The sequence below is a fragment of the Sinocyclocheilus anshuiensis genome, unplaced genomic scaffold (assembly GCF_001515605.1).
Source record: "Sinocyclocheilus anshuiensis isolate Anshui unplaced genomic scaffold, SAMN03320099.WGS_v1.1 scaffold1207, whole genome shotgun sequence".
Taxonomy (NCBI): Eukaryota; Metazoa; Chordata; class Actinopteri; order Cypriniformes; family Cyprinidae; genus Sinocyclocheilus; species Sinocyclocheilus anshuiensis.
Window position 1 is genome coordinate 484,655 of NW_015539914.1, and position 21,754 is coordinate 506,408.

General features: G+C 35.8%; 1 protein-coding gene across 1 annotated transcript in view; it reads right to left on the minus strand.

The window, feature by feature from the left end:
- LOC107686394 (succinyl-CoA:3-ketoacid coenzyme A transferase 1, mitochondrial-like) overlaps nucleotides 1–21,754 on the minus strand; it is a 49,907-nt gene that overhangs the window by 20,632 nt on the left and 7,521 nt on the right. The window contains exons 4-13 of the mRNA XM_016483361.1: nucleotides 19,071–19,206; nucleotides 18,767–18,916; nucleotides 18,507–18,613; nucleotides 16,047–16,107; nucleotides 6,245–6,352; nucleotides 6,020–6,134; nucleotides 5,540–5,634; nucleotides 3,844–3,892; nucleotides 3,569–3,641; nucleotides 1,297–1,372 (exon numbers count right to left, since the gene is read on the minus strand). Of these exons, the coding sequence (XP_016338847.1) occupies nucleotides 1,297–1,372; nucleotides 3,569–3,641; nucleotides 3,844–3,892; nucleotides 5,540–5,634; nucleotides 6,020–6,134; nucleotides 6,245–6,352; nucleotides 16,047–16,107; nucleotides 18,507–18,613; nucleotides 18,767–18,916; nucleotides 19,071–19,206 (970 nt within the window). The remainder of the gene's footprint in view (nucleotides 1–1,296; nucleotides 1,373–3,568; nucleotides 3,642–3,843; nucleotides 3,893–5,539; nucleotides 5,635–6,019; nucleotides 6,135–6,244; nucleotides 6,353–16,046; nucleotides 16,108–18,506; nucleotides 18,614–18,766; nucleotides 18,917–19,070; nucleotides 19,207–21,754) is intronic.

A 21,754-nucleotide genomic window follows, 5' to 3' on the forward strand; every position in this document is an offset into this window, starting at 1 on the left:
AAAGCAGAGTGCAGCTCATGGTCCGTGTGTGCCAGTTTGTGAGAAATAACCTTCAACCAAACTCGATAAGCGAGATGCGCAGAGGGCCAGGAGGCTGGGAGGCATGAGTCAGTGACAGGGCGAGGGCCCTGGAGAACTATAAATAACCCTACAGAGGTGTCTGCATGCAGGGCAGCTGTGTATCGACAGTCCCTCAACTGACAGCAGGATCAGGTGCCACAGGCGACAGCCAGCAGAAGAACGGCTCCAAAAAACCACAGCCAACATTGACTCTCATTAAGCCTTGGAAACCTTTTTGTGAACCTAGAGGGAAGCAACGACTTTGGACTTAGGACAATAGCAGGCTAACTGCTGCACAGACAATACTTTTAAACTGACAAGAATTTAAAGACAAGAATTAAACTGAACAATGTGAACGCAAGTATTAGAAAAGAAACTGCTCTGACATGCAGTGGGTCTAATTAACTGGAGCCCATGTTAGCTCAATGGACATTGCACATTTCAATTGTTGAGATTTACTAGTCTTCTTAGTTGTTGTTCTTAACTTTAGTGATTCTCATCAAGTGGGTTTTGACTTAAAAAAAATACAGATTAGACTTGTGTCAACTTTGAATCCTGAAAATCTGGATTAGCTTTTGGTTTAGCTAATATACAGACCAAAACTGATACGCACGCTTGCACTACAATGTTACATTATGAATTAAAATCTTCATGGGTTTGTTTGTTCAAGTGCTACCTGAGTGACAACTTTTTTTTTCTGCTTGAAAGGAGATGGTAACAGCCGTAAAATGGGCCCATACATCTATATTTGTGCTCCTCAGAGAACATCATCTTCTACATGAATCATTTCTGATTTCACGCTGTGAGTTCTGTCATTAGCTGCTCAGTGATTTCCATAAAACAAAAGGAAAGCTCTTGAGTTAATTTCAGCGGGAGACTGAAGAATAGATGCAGATGGAAAGAAGGGAAAGAGTTGGAGTTGGGCTATGATGGTTTTGAAGTTCGGTTTGATTCAGCAATGAATGTGTGCATGATGAAACTATGGATAAGCTTTTACCTTTTACACGTATCTTAAAATACTTGAGAAGGACACAACTACAAGCAATTACGCACATACTGTATCTGCAAAACAACAAAATGTTTTATGTGTGGCAAAATGTTTTGTGTGTGTGACACAAATGGCTGGACTGAAGCCAAGTGTAATTTTAGCAAAATCTTGTTTTATCTTCACTCTGCTTGGTCAAAGTCAATCATACTGACATATGTATGAATAAGGGAATGAAACCGTGAACTTGCCGGAATCATCCAGTTGGCCAGATCTCCATACTTGGATACCTGCATGGCTCCTAACATGGTCAAGTTGATATGACCCCTAGAGGAAACAAAAAAATAAATCAAAGCAACAGTGGCAAAACAATGCCATTTTGCTGAAATTTCATGGGCAAAAAAGTTCCACTATCTATTTTCAATAGTGTAGAGATGTATAAAGCACACTTTCACTTTCAAACCAAGCAGCTTTCTGTTGGTCTTTTGATATTTGCATATGGAATTATTTTGCTCCCACACAAAATTACTGGATTTTTTAAAATGGAAATTTCACTGAACAATGTTAAATGCAACCTTGTCTTTATTTGCCAATATTATGGCTAAATATTTAAGAGATTCAGAGACTGACAATTAACCTTATATGCTAATGTTTGGTGTCACTAATTAATAAAATAGAATTATAAAAATGTGCAAAAACATAATTTGGTTTCAATGCTGTAATCCTGTCTACAATAAAACACTAAGATCCCTTTTTTCTTCAGTATAGGAATCACAAGATAAAGCCACTATTTTTGTTATAAGATCATGTCATTTGGTCATGGATTTAACAAATACAAGATATCACACAAGATTTGTTTCAATACTGACAAACAATTTAAAGAAACAGGTAACAAGTTTATGTTAGGGCGAACCACAGTACTTCCTTATAACTCATGCTCAATAAGCACATGATTTAGGCAAAACTGTAAATTTTAAATAGCCATCCAAAAAAAAAAAAAAACCCCCACTTCAGACTAGACTAAATCTTTTGTGTAGTAAGGTGTGCCAACAAGTTGAGCCTATTAGCCTGAATTAGTGCACCACTAAACCACTGGGTTGTCAGACGGTCTTATTCATGAATCTACAGACAGACTGTAAGTGGGTGGAAGGGCTCTATTCTTAATGTATGTGCTGTCATGATTCCCCTTGTGCCGGGTACAGCAAAGACCCCTTGACCATTCACTGTGTTCCCTATTGCACCAGACAATTAAGTCCTAAATATATGACCGCTGCTGGATTCTCAGATGGTGAAAACAGAAATAACAGTGAAGCTTGTGGGAAGAAGGCGTCTGCTGCCTGTGGAAAAATCTATAAGGCTCATAAAACATCAACAGGGAGTTTTCTAAACGACATGGAGCTAATGCCTAACATACAGCTATGCAAATAACAGAATTATTAAAGACAAATTTAAACTTATGACAGCACTAAAAAAGATAGCTGGAATGATTCGAAATAAGCAATGTATTTTTTACTTGCATAAATCATACATGAAAATATGTATTTATATGTATTTAACTCAACCTCAATTTTAACCATTTTATTTAATTTTAATATATATGTGTGTGTGTGTGTGTGTGTGTGTGTGTGTGTCTATTTATTTATATATGTATTTAACTCAACTAAGAACTAAGAATTAAAGTAATGTTAACCATTTTATTTAATTGCGATGAATCATATAATTAAATAAAAACTAAACAAAATAAAAAAAATTATGTGGGATATATATATATATATAGCATATATAAAAAATATTGATTTATATAAATATTATATATTCATATTTTTCCCTAGTGGGCTTAGACTCCAGTAGATTTTGGGCCCTCATAAAGTACACTGGGAAAAAAACCACTAAAAATGGTGTCATCAGGAAATTGATATTCACACACACAGGATGCACAATTACACACTCACGCACTTAAGACCAGCAAGAGTCAATTGCTTTATCGACAGCACCGCACGATCCCTCCGTGAAGGCCAGAACAGTCCCAGCAGAGACAAAGCACCTTCGTTCTGGCCGTCTCACCCTACTGAGCAGTACAAGAAGCATCCAATTAAAGTAGCCACCTGTTTTGACAGCGCTGAAAATGTCAGCCAACTTGGCCTGAGGCGCAGGCAGCATCACGGCCGACTCACTGCATATTCTGCCTCCGCTCCATCCCTCACTTTCACCATTAACATTCAGCAAACAACCCTTTACCCACTCCAAATCAAGCCAAAACAGCCACGGCGCTTCATTCGACACGAAAAGTCACATTTATTTTCAGGAATGTCTAAGTGAGCTCTTCCACCCACAGCTGGCCTCTTTAAAAGTGTCAGCATCTGGGTCAAAGTACTCAGCCTGTCTGAGGAACAATCTACTGAAAGTCAACTTGTGAAAAATGTTTTTGCGTGAATGGTTACAAAACACTGAATATATATAAAAAGTCCTTATATATATATGACTGAATAACGTTTTAAGGACTTAAATGTGATTCGTCCTTACCCTCTGATCATGGCAAAGGAATCGTCGCTAGAGAAATAAGCGGCTCCAGGAAGAACTGTGACAGTTTCTTTACCTGAAAGAGTGAGGGTGAAATGGGAAGAGATTTCATTAAAGGGGTCATATGATGCGATTTCAAGTTTTCCTTTCTCTTTGGAGTGTTACAAGCTGATTGTGCATAGATAATGAATGGACAAATTAGGTTATTAAAAAGCAATTTATGCAATACTAATGCTGTATAACTGTCTACTAGTATGAAAATGAGGGATAATTATTACCAGCGTTGATGAGATCTGGATCAACTTCTTCCTCTGTTGGGTAGGGGCCCTGAATTATTCAAAAAGCACAAAAACAGTACTTATAAATGCTTTTATGAGGAGCGTAAAAATCACTCATATTAATACAGAAATAAATATGACATATAACAACAACATTTAAAGGGTTAGTTCACCCAAAAATTCTGTCATTAATTACTCACCCTCGTGTTGTTCCAAACGGATCTGGGTCAGCACCAGCGCCGCCATACGCTCGTGTCATGATACTGTCGTGAACGCGCGTCCAAAGTGACGCAGTAGAGACGAAAATGTGGAATAAAGTCATTAATTTTGCTTTCTTTGCGCAAAAAAGTATTCTCGTAGCTTCGTAACTTTACAGTTGAACCACTGATGTCACACGGACATCTTTGTCGATCATCTTGGTACTTTTCTAGACCTAGAACGTGGTAGTTACCTTGCTGTCTATGGGAGGGTCAGAGAGCCCTCAGATTTCATCAAAAATATCTTAAATTGTGTTCCGAAGATGAACGAAGGTCTTACGGGTTTCGAACAACACGAGGGTGAGTAATTAATGACAGAATTTTCATTTTTGGGTGAACTAACCCTTTAAAGTTAAATGGAGCCAAGGATTCAACTGTTGCTTCATGTGCAGTAGATGAAGAACATTTACACAGATCTGACGTTTTTGTGTATGAATTCATTATTGTTCCTTTCATATATAATACCTACTGTACATCTAATAGCAGTAATATCTGACATTGATATTTCTATCATACAAACTACAGATCCAATTGAAATGTACACTACCGTTCAAAAGTTTGGGGTTGGGACATTTTTTTTAAGTCAAGTCTCACATGCTCACCAAGGCTGCATTTATTTGATCAAAAATACAGTAAAAACTATTGTATTGTGAAATATTACAATTTAAAATATAATTTCTGTTTTGATGTAATTTTAATATATTAAAATTATATATATATATTAGTGTCACATGATCCTTCAGAAATCATTCTAATATGCTGATTCACTACTCAAGAAACATTTCCTATTATCATCAATGTTGAAAACAGTTGTGCTGCTTGATAGTTTTGTGGAAAGAAAGTTCAAAAGATCAGCATTTATTTAAAAAAGAAATCTTTTGTAACATTATAAATGTCTTTACTATCACTTTTAATTAATTTTATGTGTCCTTGACGAATACAAGTTTTCAAAACACTTTTGAAAGGTAGTGTAGTTTCTAAATAATTTATACTTCTGCATGTCAACATTTCAAAAACAACTAGATAAAACTTTTTTTAAAGTGATTTTCTGTCTCAAATGGTTAGTTCACCCAAAAACGAAAATTAGCCCATAAATTACTCACCCTCAAGTCATCCTTGCGACTTTTTATTTAACTTGTTTTGTACTGATGCACTGCAACTCCCGCAGAGTGCCATGAAACAGCTTGAAAGATCAAAGACAATTTTTTATATAACTCCGAATGGATTCGTCTGAAAGAAGAAAGTCATATACACCTAGGATGACTTGAGAGTGAGTAATTTATGGGCTAATTTTCATTTTTGGGTGAACTAACCCTTTAACATAAACATGAATACAAGGACAATAAAATCATAACAGACAGGATTTTCAAATGCTTGTATAACTGAATTTCTAACCATATTTAGCAAATTCAATACAAATCTGTGAAAGGAGAACTTACCAGCCCCAGAATGCCATTTTCACTCTGCAGGTGGACGGTAATATCCGGTTTAATGAAATTACTGGCCAGCATGGGGATTCCGATGCCCAGGTTAGCTAAAAATGCAATCAAACCGCATTAATGGATTATCAAGAGAGACACACAGGAAATGACATTTTTAGTAAACATTAAAACCATTGTTGCTTATAATTATTGGCTAAAATTAAAGGAAAATCTCACCAAATTTCAGAATAGTTTTCAATTGCTTGTAATATAGCACACAAGCTGTGTGATTCACTTCTATTATTCGCTGAAAGCTTCAATCACCATTCATTGTAATTGCATGGCAAAGACAGATTCTTCAAAATTCCCCCTTTTTTCGTTCACAAAACCATCATACAGTTTTGGAACAACATGAGGGTGAGTACATGTTGACTGAATTTTCTTTTTCGGGTAAACTAAATAAAAGAAGAGTGACATGGTCTGAAACACTGTACATACCGTACATCCCGTCCTCAAACTCCAGCGCAGCTCTGCGAATAATCCTCTCTCTCACAACATCAGAGTCTTTCTTGGGTTTGGGATTTTCAGCCTGGCCTTTCTTTACTGTACGCCTCTGCAAAAGGTCAGACAGAGGGGCGGCAATAAGGAGAAAAAAAGATGAAGGAGGATAGATGGATAAAGGATAACTGATAGAAACGAGCCAGACAAGTCAAGCCACCTCACCTCGATCCGCTTCTCGTAGCGATCTCCCTTGACGATCCTGTGGACGTAGATGCTGGGGATGTGGATGTCTTCTGCTGCAAATGTGCCCACGTCTGCAATCTCCTCAACCTGAAGACAGAACATAGACCAGCTGATGATGACAATGATACAATAAGAAAGAAACTACAGATGGGCAGAATTGCTGACTACCCGTTCAACAACAGGCTTGTTGATTAGAGTGGTCAAGATTTATTTAAGTAGCTTTAAATGTCGTGTGCAGTGGGTGCCATAACCTCTCAGAGACAGTTTTTGTATGTTGACAGCATGTAGCACTTAGCATGCTAAGAGTCTATCAGTACTGTCAGCATGGCAAACTGTCAGATAATTTGCTTCTCTAAATTCATCCCTTTTAAAGCACTGTCGCACTTCAGATCACCTGCCATGAATAATGTTTTGGTTATTTAGCATAATCCGTAAGGCTCCTTTTTTGTAAGGACTATAATTTTCTGCAGTAAAAGAATGTATATATTTAGCCTATTTATTTGCTGAATGTCAGTCAGTATATACAAAAGTTTGGGGTCAATAAGATTTTTATTTTTTGTTTTGGAAAAATATTACTTTTATTCAGCAAGGATGCATTAAATTGGTTCGAAAGTGACAGTAAAGACTTTAGAAAAAATGTCAGTTTTCAAAGAAATGTTTCATGAGGACCAAATCAGCACATTAGAATGATTTCTGGTGGATCATGTGACACTGAAGACTGGAGTAATGATGCTGAAAATTCAGCTTTGCCATCACAGGAAAAAATTACTGTCTGCCATGAGGCAGCTGCCACTTACTTTCGTTATGTTGTTTATGTTTATATTGTTATTAAAGTTACACATGCCGGTTTCTGCCTCCTTCTTCCCAGAGTCTTTACATTTATTACATGCATATATAAATATATACACATACACACTTTCCTTAAATCATCCTGGCGATCTATTGTCTCAAGACTCTTGGGTGGGGTTTGAAAACCTGCAATTTAAATGGACGCCAGGCTAGATGACAGTTCAGTGTCTGACAATACTTCAGTGCCCTGTATCATCATCTATCATCAGCTCTCTGTCTGCGATCCATTACAGCTGAAAAAGTACTACACACTGTAGGTCAAACTGCCCCTGAAAATGGTGGAGACGCCTTACACTGTGTCAAATGTAAGAAAAAGCTTTGATTCTGAATTCAGATATGTTGATTTTGCCTTTATCGACTTCACACAGCAATGATATGGGCAGCTTTGAGGACCTACAGGGAACAATAAACCTGTTACATATAAGCAGCCTGATTGAGGAGGGTTTGCCCTGCAAATGGGAAAATGTTAACCTATCTGTCTTAGGAGACTAGAGAATATGAGAAGCAGGGAATGAAGTGCTGACAGCAACTCAAGACTCAAAAAAAAAAAAAAACTTTCCATAACCACTAATCTTGAAGTAAAGTTTCTAATACTTCTTTATATATCAGGCTGAAGTCACAGTTTTCATAAAAGCAGGGTTTACAGAGATGTTTGGCAGAATGTGCACAAAGCTCTTATCATAGCTCTTTTACATACAATTACATGACCAAAAATGACCATTATTAATAACAAACCTGGTGATTAACCAATAACATTCATTCCACACTAGCTATCAATATTTGTGAATTTTATTATTTGCATATTCTAAGTTGGCACTTCTAACCTGTTACAGGAAACACAAGAACCAATAACATTTACCATTATTAACTGCAAACCTAGTGATTAATTATTAATACCCCAATACTAGTGAATATTACATTACATATATAATATTACGATATTACAAACATGTGCAATTTTAATATTTGCATATAAGAAAATATGCAAAATATGCTTTTATAAGAAACACGAGAACCAATAGCATTTAACTTTATTAATAACAAACCTAGTGATTAATTTCTAATACTCCAATACTAGTTAATTTCTGCAATTTAAATATTTGCATATTCAACCTTGGCACTTGTAGAAACACAAGAACCAATAGTGTTTACCATTACTAATGACAACCCTGGCGATTAATTATTAATGCTCCATACTGATAATTAATATCCCACTTGTGCAACTGTAATATTTGAATATACAAATGTGGCATATGTAACCATTTACCAGAAACACAACAGCCAACAGTGTTTACCATTATTATCAACCAACCTGGTGATTAATTATTAATACTCCATACTAATAAATAATTAATATCTCATTTGTCCAATTGTAATATTTGCATACTCAAATGTGGCACTTGTAACCAGTTACAAGAAACAAGAGAACCAATAGTGTTTGCCATTACTAATAACAAATCTATAGTGATTAAATATTTGTAATACTCCAGAATTAGTGATTAATATTTAATTTGTGCAGCTTTAATATTAACCGGTAACCGTGGTTACAAGACACACAAAAACCAATAGCATGTGAAACATCCTGCTAAAAAAACAAAACTGTTTATGTTTCATGGAACAGAGAAAATTATACGTTTAAAAATCGTACATTTTGGATGAACTTTGTGATCAGCAATTATATAGTGTAAACTCATTTGACGCAGATTTTATCGATTATGTTGCAGAAACGTGTTTTCACCCGCATCCTCCTGTGATGAATGTTGATGTTGTGTACCTTTTTCTGGTGGTGTGTGTGATAACAGCATGATGTCGCACACGCAGTTTCACAGACAGCGCTGCTGAGAGCTCAGAGAGCGGCTTAGCACTCCTTTAAGGACCAAAAATAAGCTCTTAAAATACTGAACAAAAACGTGAAGCTCAGATAAAGGCTCAGGGGAGAAAACACACTTCGCCAAGAACCAAATCGATGCGCCCAAAGCATGTTTAAGCCCTGCAAATGTGCACAAACAGAGAAAAAAGGCCAGGCTTCCTAAGGATCCTACCACCAGCGCACCAGTGTGCCTTTACTTGTCAAATTCAGCACACTTGTGCATTGTACATAAAGGGACAGTTCCTGAAATCGGTGCATATTACAAATGTGTCCTCTGCACGCGGCACCGTTAGAGACGACAAAAAGATGAGCCTAGATTGAGCAGTGTTGCTGTTGTCATGGTTACCGCTGGTAGCATTTGGCTTTTTATCATTAGACGGGCTGCACAGGGCGGCGAGTGATTGAAGGGCTCAGGCTTCCAGACGGCCTAAGGGTTTAATGCAGAACACAAAATGAAATCTGTAGGAGTTAGCAACACTCTCTCTGGAGAGTTTGCTGCCTCATTAACCCTTCATGCACACTTCATACAGTAGGAAACAAAATGATAGCATATTGGTTAAAGGAACAGTACACCCAAAATGAAAATGGTCATTATTTACTCAACCAGTAAATATGTCAGGCCAGAAAATTGTCATTATTAAATAAACTTTACAGTTCAAATAAATAATAAAACATTTTTTTTATTATTGAACTAATCCTTTAAAGTGACAATTAGGGAGGTGAATATTATATTATATTATATTACATTATTAAAAAACAACTGCAGTAACTGCATTTATATTATACTACAATATTTTTAATTTAGAATGTTTTAGATGTATGTACTGCTTTACATTGATGCATTTATATTATATTGCTTTCTTTTATATTACATTATATATGAAAAATAACTGCTTTATATTGATGCATTTATATTTTATATAATAAAGTATTTTAATATTTAATGTGAAGAAATAGTGTGTATACTGATTTACATTTGCTACATTTATAATATTTTATTTTATATTATATAAAATATTTTATTTTATATTATATAAATTATATAGAAATTGCTGCTTTGTATTGCTGCATTTATATTATATTCTAAATAATATTTTTAATTTATAATGTGAAAAGGTAGGGTGTATACTGCTTTACAATGCTACTTATATTATATTATATGTTATAAAAACACAAATTATGAATTATCAATTAGTTAATTAGTGTTATGATATTAGTTAATATTTTGTTTATAATAAAATAATATAAAATAAGACATATGCTTTTGACAGCTTTTTGAGCTATAAATTACATATCATATACAGATATCTCATGATACTGTGTCACATATTATCTATCTATCTATCTATATATATATACACACACACACACACACACACACACACACACACACACAAGTAGCGTTAGAAAGACAAAAATTGATCCAAAGAAAGTTTTTATTTGAAGCACTTTGGAGTAAACAAGGCCAGTCTGCAGGTGGAGAGTATTACACACACAAGTAGCCCCCAGGAATAAACTCAGATATTGACATATCTTCCTCTGAAGTGGCGTTTGGTCTTCAGTGGGAATGAAAATAAGTTTGATGTCACCTAGAAAGAAGGAAAACAGGGATACAAAATCCCTGAGAGATACAGAGAAACCTTTTTTCGCAGGGTTTGTTCTTTTTTTGGACTAAGATCCTTGTCAAAGCCAGTTAAATCTACAGAAGCTGATGGACCCATGTTGTTGTTATGAAACAGCTGGTGTCTCGATCAGAAACATGCAGCGGATATATTCTACATATCACTTAGAATGAGGCAGGTAGCTAAAAATGATCACATGTTTATTTTTGCATGTCTCACTTTATGCCAAATGCCAAGCACAGGCAACAGACGGCGCACAAATAAACCATAATCTTCAAAAATAGTTAGGCATTGTGGCAATGTATGATGAGACAAATCTAAATCCAAAAATCCAATGGAGGCATGAACATTACTAAGCTAACAACATGTGACATTTTCTAAAAAAACACACAAAACAAGGTATGTTTAAAAATACTGCGGATAGATTTTGTGTAGTAGTGTTTTTGTACAGTGTTGTGTTTTTAAATTCCAAAAAAACAACAACATATATTTCTTCTCTTCTTGGTCATCTCCAGATGTTTTTGAAACAGGTTTCAGCTCAGTAGGAGTATGTTAGAGGAGTCCTGGCCTATCAGCAGCATGCACGTTGAGGGTCCGCCAACCTGAGGCTAAATACAATTTCCACTTCACTCAAGTGGCCCTTGAGGGAAATATGCACCAACTGAAGAAAAGGGGACCTCTAAAGAAACAGGTAAGTTTTAAAAATGGTATTTATCGTCATGTAGCACATTTTCAAAAAATGAATCTACACCAAGGGCCTTGATAAAACAGAATGCAGCCTTTAAAAATAAACTAATAAGGCAATCTACAATATAAATAGTTGATTATCATACAGTCTCTGCACATAGTACATATTGCGTATTTATATATATATATATATATATATATATATATATCGATAAGCAGTATCGGTAAGAGTAGTAATACCGTTAAAACCTTAATGATACCCATCCCTACTAATAGGGTTGTAATGGTACACGTATTCGTACCGGAAATTTTCGGTACAGGTCTTTCGGTTCGGTATGCATGTGTATACGTTGTTTTAATCACTGCATGAGTGTGAAGCCTGTGTTATACTTTCCACATGAGCAATCCGGACGTGTACACGGACAGCGCGGACGCAGACTATTTGTATTTATACTACCGAAAGCATACGCTGATGGTCCGCTCCACGGACGAGTTCCATACATGCGCAGTAGATTGGCTTGAACAGTAAACAAACATTTATTAGTTATTGCACATCTGGCTGTCTTTATCTTGTTTTATCAACGGATTGTACATGTTCGAGTAGCAACAGGCTTATTCACACAGCCTGCGCATGCGCAGTTGGTGTTTTTGTAGCCTACGGACAAGTACGCGCGGTCACAAAAAATGGGAGGCACACTCTCCGATGACGATTTTTACGTCACGCATACCATAGCGCACCCTAGCGGACTCGCGCACGCGGAAAGTATAACACAGGTTTAACTTCATTGGAAACTTCCAGAATTTTATTTTGTTACTGTTCATAAGAAACAAAGTCCCGTCTTTCAAATTATGTCCATTTATTTTCAGGAAATTCAAACAATAAATGCCATTTTGACACTCTTTGATGTGGCATGACACATCGCTGTATAAACGCCTCAGTTTCAACAGCAGCGTGGAGCGCGATCATCCCTTCCTTTTTACTACTAGTTTTAATGTGAAATAAACATGAATGAACATCTCATGCCTCATGCATCGCTCAATCAGTGTTTCAACCGCGGAAAGACGACAATAAAACAGCTTGTAAACAAATTGTCACATAGCATTTCATTTACCTCAGGCGCGTCATCAGTGTCCACAGCTCGTTAGTTCAAAGAAATGAAGTCTAGAGAAAAGCATTTCACAAAATATTAAGACTATATACTCATTATATTTTACTTTACCTGTTAGTGATGTCTTAATTTTTAATTTGTTTAAATAAATCCGTTATGAAACAAGTTATGAGAGCCATTGTGTAAATGATTATATTTCACCAACAAATAGAAAATGTATAATTTAGAAGTTAATTTAAAAACTGCATTATGTGCAATTTACTTATTTGCATACAATTATTTAATTTGAGTGTTGATTATAATATAAAAATAAACAGTAATTGAATTTAAGTTCGGGCTCTATTGTTAATTGTAACCTTATGTAAAAGGGCTCCCTACAATTTAGAGCAGAATCTGAGGTAGATTTTTATCCTTAAGAAAATTTTAATTAGAATTCAATTTATTTAAAGAAAGAGCAATTTGCTCTTTGTTCCCTCACTACAAATAGTGAAAAACTGTAATAAATCTAAATTTTACATGAAAAATATTGTTTTGGCCCGGTAATGTCAACGATTTTTTACAGTGTTCAAAAAGGCATCACAAGGCACCGTAAAACAGCAAAAATTAGTATTTAAAGTATATGTGTGAGATCCAGATCACTGAGTTAGTGATTCAGTGAACTCAGCAAAAACTGAATCTCAGATTTGTGAACAAATCATTTTGTGAACCAGAACAATTTATCCATTGAAAAGATTCAACTCAGAAGAGCAATCTGTTCACAAGTCAGACATTGATGCTTTTTTATACTTTTAAACTCTATGGGAAAAAACGGGTACAAAAGTTGTCACTGGGGCGGAACCTTTTCAAATGGTACTTTTCTAGGTACTAATAATGTACCTTTAAGGTACCAATAAACACTCTTTAGGTACAAAGGTGTACCTTTTAAAAAGGTACTGTCCCAGTGACATATATAATACTTGTCTTTGTGCCCTTTTTTAACCTTGAAATCGAAAATGAAAGCTAATTGCAATTGTATTAAAAAACAGCATCATGTATCATGCAGAATGTGTCATTTTTTAATGAATGAATTAACTAATTATTTAATTACATTTCTATTTAAATGAACCTTTCTGGGTACTATACAGTTGTGATTAAGACATGAGAAGGGACAAAATAAAGAATTTGCAGAATAAGAAAATCTTTACATAAAGAAATGCACAAATATTCTACTAGGAGGTTATTTGATTGAAACAGGATTGAAAAATCAACACTACAATCTACTGGCTTCACATTTTGCAATATCCCTGATCTCGCTCACAACGCCCCAGCTGTGCACTGGTAATTTATGTGCAACAAACCAAAAGGATAATCAGCGTTTTGAAATTGGACAAAGGTAGGAGGAGAGAAAATACCTTTGAGGACGAATTTAATCAATAACCAATTAACCTCATCCTGGAAAACCCATTTCATGCAACCTGTCGTTTCAACAAAATTTGGAAAAAAGAAAAAAAAAATCGGTTCCTTTATAACTGATGACACTAGCAAATATGGCCTTGTTTGAACCAACTGCCCTTGAATCCCACAATGCTCTGGGCCTCATTGTACCTGCAATAACAGGATAACTGGAATATGCCACGGATCTGCTGTGCAAGTTTGTGTCGCCTGGCAACCGACTGGCCGAATCGATTTCTCCTGCTTTATTATTGTTTTTTGGCAATCTGTATTTCCTTTGGTTAATGCTAATGATCATTTCTTTTCAGTTCATTAGGAAAATAGCAGCTTTATGGACGCACAGCTATCAGATATCCTGTTAATTAGGACGCTGTGACGTGCTGTCTGTTTTATAACGAGAGGAAATAAGGCGGCAGTTTCCTCCAGTGGCATCAGTATTTCCAGCGCCTGGCTATGACAGGCAACTGGAACGCTTCTCTCGAAACACTGAGCCATTGGCAAGCCTCATCAGCCAGCCAATTGAGAGGAAATAATTTAACATGGCTACTGCTTTTGGCAGATTATTACTGGATGATCATAAAACACTGTCTCCCTTCCACGCAGCTAAATATGGCCTCAGCTATTTTAGAGTGAAAAATCAGATGTCAGAAAGTAAAAGAAATGCTGAAGCTTTAAAATATAACACACTCCACAGCCAAATAATATATGCAAACACAGCAGGGGAGGTACAGGTGAAGGGCCGAAGGAATTGGCAGTCTCTTTGAAGTTAAGCATGGGACAGAGCTTATGCTGGTTCCAATCAAGCACAAGAGACCATAATAAGCTTATAAAGGACTGTAAGGATGATTCACATCATCATCTTCAAATAACAGGATAGTTCTCTCTGGGAAAAGAGATGTACTTGCACTTCCACGCAATATCCACAAAAGTGGGTCACAACCACTATGCTCTCAAAAAGCTTTTGCACAAAATCTCCACTACATGCATTTGGTCTAACGTTTTAACTAGGAATGTCAATCAATTTGATTTTTAATTTAAAATTATAAATGCCTTCACTGTCACATTTGATCAATTTCATGCATGCTTAGTGAATAAAAGTAATTCTGACCCCAAAATGAACGGTACTGTATAAATACAACGTATAAGTATAAAATCCTCAAGTTAATCTTTTAAAACATTTGAGACAGACACCTGTAGTAAACCAGATGACTGTTTTCCTTCCTCATCCCCAGACAACAGTGATGGCAGTGCGTGGCATGAGTCAATCTTTATTCTGAGTCCCTGCTGCAAAAGCTGAAGGGTTGCTGCCACAAATAACATCTTAACCAGTCAAACGGAGGCAGAATGCAAGATACACACTGTTGCTCAGCACTCAGCCGACTGATTCATTCTCCTAGCACGACGGCTTTCATCACCAGATGCACAAACACTGAAAAAGGCCTTTAACCATTACGGTGTGTTCAGTAAACTGATAAGCTTATCTTTAGTGGGACTGCAATAATCGTATTGTCAGATGATACTGGCCACTAATAACTGCTCATATTGCTGTACAGCCACAATAAAGATCGCAAACCAGAAAAATAAATGCTCTAATGTGCTGATAGCATCCGACACGATTGCTGCAGAAGACAATTAAACAATATGAGCAAGCTAAAAGTCTTCATTCCTGACGATACTACTAGTAATGGATTGATTGGTATACAGATTGTGAAGGGTGAAAACTAGGTACAGAAATGTCTACACAAAGGGTTTGAATTCAGTTATTGCTTCACATTGTAAACCGTTTCAAACCAGAGCTGCAAGAGAAAGAACGGGATGCCGGAAGACCATATTAATTAATGGAGTTTGTTCATGGAGACTGAAAATGCCTTTTGATAAGTCTTTTGTTCGTAGCTGTGTGTTTTGAACAAAGGCTTAGATAAAAGCATATTTGATATGCAGACAAGTGTTTGAAAAGCGCTCGCCGTAGAAAGGAAATGAAAAAGGAGTGAATGGGGGGAAAAAACTTCAAAGATCTAGATGAAACCGACAATTTGTTTTGTTTATGTGAAAAACGATGAAATTAACTGCAGATGGAGAGATATATGTTCGGGGGAATTGAATTCATAGGATGGATAATATGATATATATACAGGCTTTTAAAATTGTAATAATGCACCAAACAGAATCTGAAAGAAGCACATGTGTTATGTGGTCATGTGGTATCCACCTACCTCCACAATTGTGATCTTGGCTGCCTTGCACATGGGCTGGTTGAAGTTTCGTGCTGTTTTCCTGATAAAAAAAGGTACATGCTCAGCATTAAAATCTGTAAAACTGTCTTCAAACATCCAGAACTGAGGTGAAATGTTATATATGAAAGACTGGAATGTCCTTTCCTCTATTTACGAGCCACTGATGATGAAATATAGTGAAATAAACCAGAATGACAAGCTATAAAAATCAGTTTGACTACTGTCAAAAACAACTATTGTCAAGTCATCATCCATAGTGGTGCCCTCATGCTAAAAACAAATTTAACAAAAGCAGAACAAAAGTACATTCATTTTTTTATGGAAAAGGAAACAGTGCACCCTGGTGGTAAAACAAGATGCTATACAAAATTATGTAACATTGGAAATGTGAATGTTTTCAAATGCAATATAACAGGATTTTACCCCACAAGGCTATTTGTATAACACAAATTATATAATATAATTCTTTAATATGGCAACATGCCTTTTGTGTTTTTATTTTAACATTTTATAACATTTGTTAATGTATTTTATACATACACTACCATTCAAAAGTTTGGGGTCAGTAAGATTTTTATTTCTCTCTATTCATTAAAGAATCGTGAAAAAAATGCATGATGGTTTCCACAAATCTTTTAAGTAGGTTTAACTCTTTTCAACATTGATAATAATAAGAAACGTTTCTTGAGCACCAAATCAGCATATTAGAATGATTTCTGAAAGAACATGTGACACTGAAGACTGGAGTAATGACTGCTGAACATTCAGCTTTACCTTTAGGAATAAATTACATTTTAAAATATATTAAAATAGAAAAGTTATTTTACATTGTCATAATATTTCACAATATTACTGTTTTTACTGTATTTTTTATCAAATAAATGCAGCTTTGTTAATCAGAAGTCCTCTGAATAGCAGTGCATTTAAAAAGAATATTTAAAAATACCACTATTCCATTCTTTTATGTATTTTAGTACTATTTTTAGAACATTATTCTCTGTGGGTTGTATAATGAATAAAACGACTGGGTTTGAAATGAGTCATTTTAAGAGTTTGCCTTGTCTACTGTGTTTAAAATTTAATCGAAAATAAGGTACCGTTTATGTCTCCTTTTTAAAAAGTGTTTAATGTGGCCTTCCTTTCAGTGACACAGTCTTTGGGATTGTGCTAAATGAAAACAAAAAGGTGAGAGAAAATAGCTATTTTCAGTTTGGGCAAAACACCAACCACACCAGTGAACATGTGACACTGAGCAGTTAAGGAAAACAGTCTAAGTCTGTCTAAAGTAGGTCTGAACAACCTGAAAAAAAATAGACACTTGTACCTGAAGATGACATTCCCAGCTTTGTCTGCTTTCCAGGCTTTGACCAGTGCAAAGTCACCCGTAATGGATTTTTCCATGATATAGTGCCGGCCATTAAATTCACGCACCTGAAATACAACATAGAAATCAATATAAATACTAAATCTATTTTTACTGATCACACTTCAGATATTAATAGTGATCAAACTTCATCTTCAGAGACATCAGCTGTATTATTGCATCAGTCAGTAAGACAGGAAGATAAAAGCAGTAGCTCTGACCTCTCTAAATTCACTTGCGATGGCAATGGTACCGTCCTTGTTGTATTTGATAGGCGAGCCTCCCTCTTGGATGAGTGTGCCATAGCCTGTGGCAGTGAAGAAGGCAGGCACACCTGCGCCTCCGGCCCTGATCCGCTCTGCTAGCGTGCCCTGCCATCAACACAGTACAATGGGTAAACAAAATCCACCTGATGGATCTTTTTGGAAGAAGTTTCTTGAGCACCAAATCAGCATATTAGAATGATTTCTGAAAGAACATGTGACACTGAAGACTGGAGTAATGACTGCTGAACATTCAGCTTTACCTTTAGGAATAAATTACATTTTAAAATATATTAAAATAGAAAAGTTATTTTACATTGTCATAATATTTCACAATATTACTGTTTTTACTGTATTTTTGATCAAATAAATGCAGCTTTGTTAATCAGAAGTCCTCTGAATAGCAGTGCATTTAAAAAGAATATTTAAAAATACCACTATTCCATTCTTTTATGTATTTTAGTACTATTTTTAGAACATTATTCTCTGTGGGTTGTATAATGAATAAAACGACTGGGTTTGAAATGAGTCATTTTAAGAGTTTGCCTTGTCTACTGTGTTTAAAATTTAATCGAAAATAAGGTACCGTTTATGTCTCCTTTTTAAAAAGTGTTTAATGTGGCCTTCCTTTCAGTGACACAGTCTTTGGGATTGTGCTAAATGAAAACAAAAAGGTGAGAGAAAATAGCTATTTTCAGTTTGGGCAAAACACCAACCACACCAGTGAACATGTGACACTGAGCAGTTAAGGAAAACAGTCTAAGTCTGTCTAAAGTAGGTCTGAACAACCTGAAAAAAAATAGACACTTGTACCTGAAGATGACATTCCCAGCTTTGTCTGCTTTCCAGGCTTTGACCAGTGCAAAGTCACCCGTAATGGATTTTTCCATGATATAGTGCCGGCCATTAAATTCACGCACCTGAAATACAACATAGAAATCAATATAAATACTAAATCTATTTTTACTGATCACACTTCAGATATTAATAGTGATCAAACTTCATCTTCAGAGACATCAGCTGTATTATTGCATCAGTCAGTAAGACAGGAAGATAAAAGCAGTAGCTCTGACCTCTCTAAATTCACTTGCGATGGCAATGGTACCGTCCTTGTTGTATTTGATAGGCGAGCCTCCCTCTTGGATGAGTGTGCCATAGCCTGTGGCAGTGAAGAAGGCAGGCACACCTGCGCCTCCGGCCCTGATCCGCTCTGCTAGCGTGCCCTGCCATCAACACAGTACAATGGGTAAACAAAATCCACCTGATGGATCTTTTTGGAAGAATGGTACAATAAAATCTTTAGCATGCATTTACTTGGCAATAAACTTGCCATTGAGAACAAAGACGAAGTGTTTATTCTGAAGGTTTTAGTCTCACCTGTGGGGTCAATTCCACCTCCAGCTCACCACTGAGATACTGCCTCTCAAACTCCACATTCTCCCCCACATATGATGAGATCATACGCTTGATCTGTTTGGTCCGAAGGAGTAGGCCCAGGCCAAAGTCATCAACTCTGTGTAAACCATACAGAAAATCAAAAAATACACCCAAATATGTCCTCATGCAATATATTTCAAACCAATTCAGTGCATACATAACTAATTTCTGTTATTATTTCCTTCTAGTATTTGCCTTAAGTACACAACATGACTGTAAAAATGTTCATTCTTTATGGATGACCGTTCAAATGTAACCATGTTAAATAAATAGTCAAAAATGGACTAGATATTTTTCCTTGTCTGCTACCTTTGACGTTATAGATCAGGATAGTCACTACTAGTAAAGAGAACATGTGAGGTCGCAACATTGCAATGTCATTGTCCTGCAGCTCTAGAGTGAGTATTCACATGGCATTCATAGCTCAAGGTGATTGGCTCAATACAACCTGACTGCAAAACTGAGCGACCATGTGCAAAGATGGAAAAATATTTGACAAAGTTTGGATTTTTAAATGTTTTAAGTCACTTATGCTCACAGAGGCTGCATTTATGTGCTCAAAAATCCAGCAAACAGTAATATTGTGAAATTGACTATTTAAAATACCTGTTTTCTATTGCTGTATATTTTAAAATATAATTTATTCCTGTGATGCAAAGCTGAATTTTCAGCAGTCATTACTCCAGTCTTCAGTGCCACATGATCCTTCAGAAATCATTCTAATATGCTGATTCTGTGCTCAATAAACATTTCTGATTATTATCAATGTTGACAGTTTTGCTGCTTAATATTTTTTGGTGGAAAGAGTGATGCATTTTTCCAGGATTCTTTGATAAAGAGAAAGTTCAAAAGAATATGATTTATTCAAATTGATTTTTTTTTGTAAGCTTAATAAATGTATTTTTGTCATTTTGTTAAATTAAATTTATTCTTCCTTGCTGAATAAAAGTATTAATTTATTTTGACAAATCAATCAATCAATCAATCTTACTGACCCCAAACCTTTGAAAACTATGTTTGAATTTATAGTTGCATTCTTTCAGTAACAAATCCAGACGGTTAGGCACACCACCCTCAGATACTGTCTTAACAGCAACGCCACAAATAAACATTTCCAGAAAACCAATGTCTAATTTAGGCTGAACTATTGATGGAAAAATATTGCCTAAACAGGTCTAAATCCAGTGTCCAATGGGCATTCTGTAACAAAGTTCATTAAAATTCAAAACACGCAGAGAATACAGAGACAAAGGCCGCACAACTCATTTTTATAGCATAAAACATGAAACATTTTACAGATCTGTCGGACTTCCTTAGTTTGATGTGTGCGGTGGCTTTGCACAGTTACAGAAGCAGTGACCCAAAACTGATTTTGTCACTCACTAACTAATGGCAAAATGACTTACGACTCACTGAGACTTGAAAGGCACTGAGGTATAAAAATGTTGGCCATCCCATTTTAAAGGTAGTCAGTGCAGTAGAGCAGATCTGGATATTTTTACACTGTTAATACCAAAGGTGTTCTGGTGAAACATGAGGGGGAAATTTTTGATCAAAGTTAATGCATATTTTTAGGATCATTCAATCAACAGGCTCTTCATGTCACGACTCATTCACTGGACTGAGAAAGGTTGCAATTAGACACATACTGTGTCATGCCATGTTCTCATTAACTCTCTTCTAATGTGTCTTCTTCACTTTTTCTCCTGCCAGAGAAACGACAAAGGCTTTTTAGTGCTTGAACTTAAACTAGTTTTAAGAGAAAGGATAAAACAAGCCGCTATCTAGGTCATATGTGCTTAGAATTTACTGAGGTAAAACCACTTGATTTCTGAATTTTATAAAAAGCACAATAACATAACTAGTGCAAGTTAATATTGAGTCACTTACATTTTAGACAATATTGCCAGTTCCTTATACAGCTCTGCCAGTGGAAAAAGTTCAAAATTAAATTAAATTAATGATTCACTCATAAAGACAGGCTGTGCATAAAATCGCCCCCATACCCATATATAGTGCACTATTTGAGGGGACATTATTGAGTCATTCAATCCCATAATACACCACATTAATAACTGATGTAAACTCAACAACTAGCTGCTAATTCATAGGGATGCACCGAAATGAACATTCTTGGCCGAAGCTGAAACCAAACAAAATTAAACACTGGGCCGAAGGCTGAATACCGAACACGGTTTTTCGAGTTTTTTCCCCCGTGTATTTTGCCAATTTTTTTTCACCATTGCATAAATTAAAAAGCCAAAATGTGCTTTTTACTGTTTTGTCTTGCTTTTCAAAGAAAAAATCAATTACAAAACAACAATTTAAAAATATTTAACACTGAACATTTTTAACATTCTAGCACAGTGTTTCCCAACCGGGGTGCCGTCTGTCGAGAGCCAGGGGTGCCGTGTAAAAAATCTATTTTTAATATTTTGAAATTGCTAAAATTTTTAAAAAAGCATCTATTATATAATATCCATTTCTGATGTCGCCAATAATTAGTGATGCACTGAAATTTCGGCTGCCGAAAATTTGTTCACCGCTCAGGTTTCACTTTCAGATGGTGTGACGCTCTGCGTATTATCCGCTCTATGCGTGTGCGCTCCGCTCAGTCGCTCCAC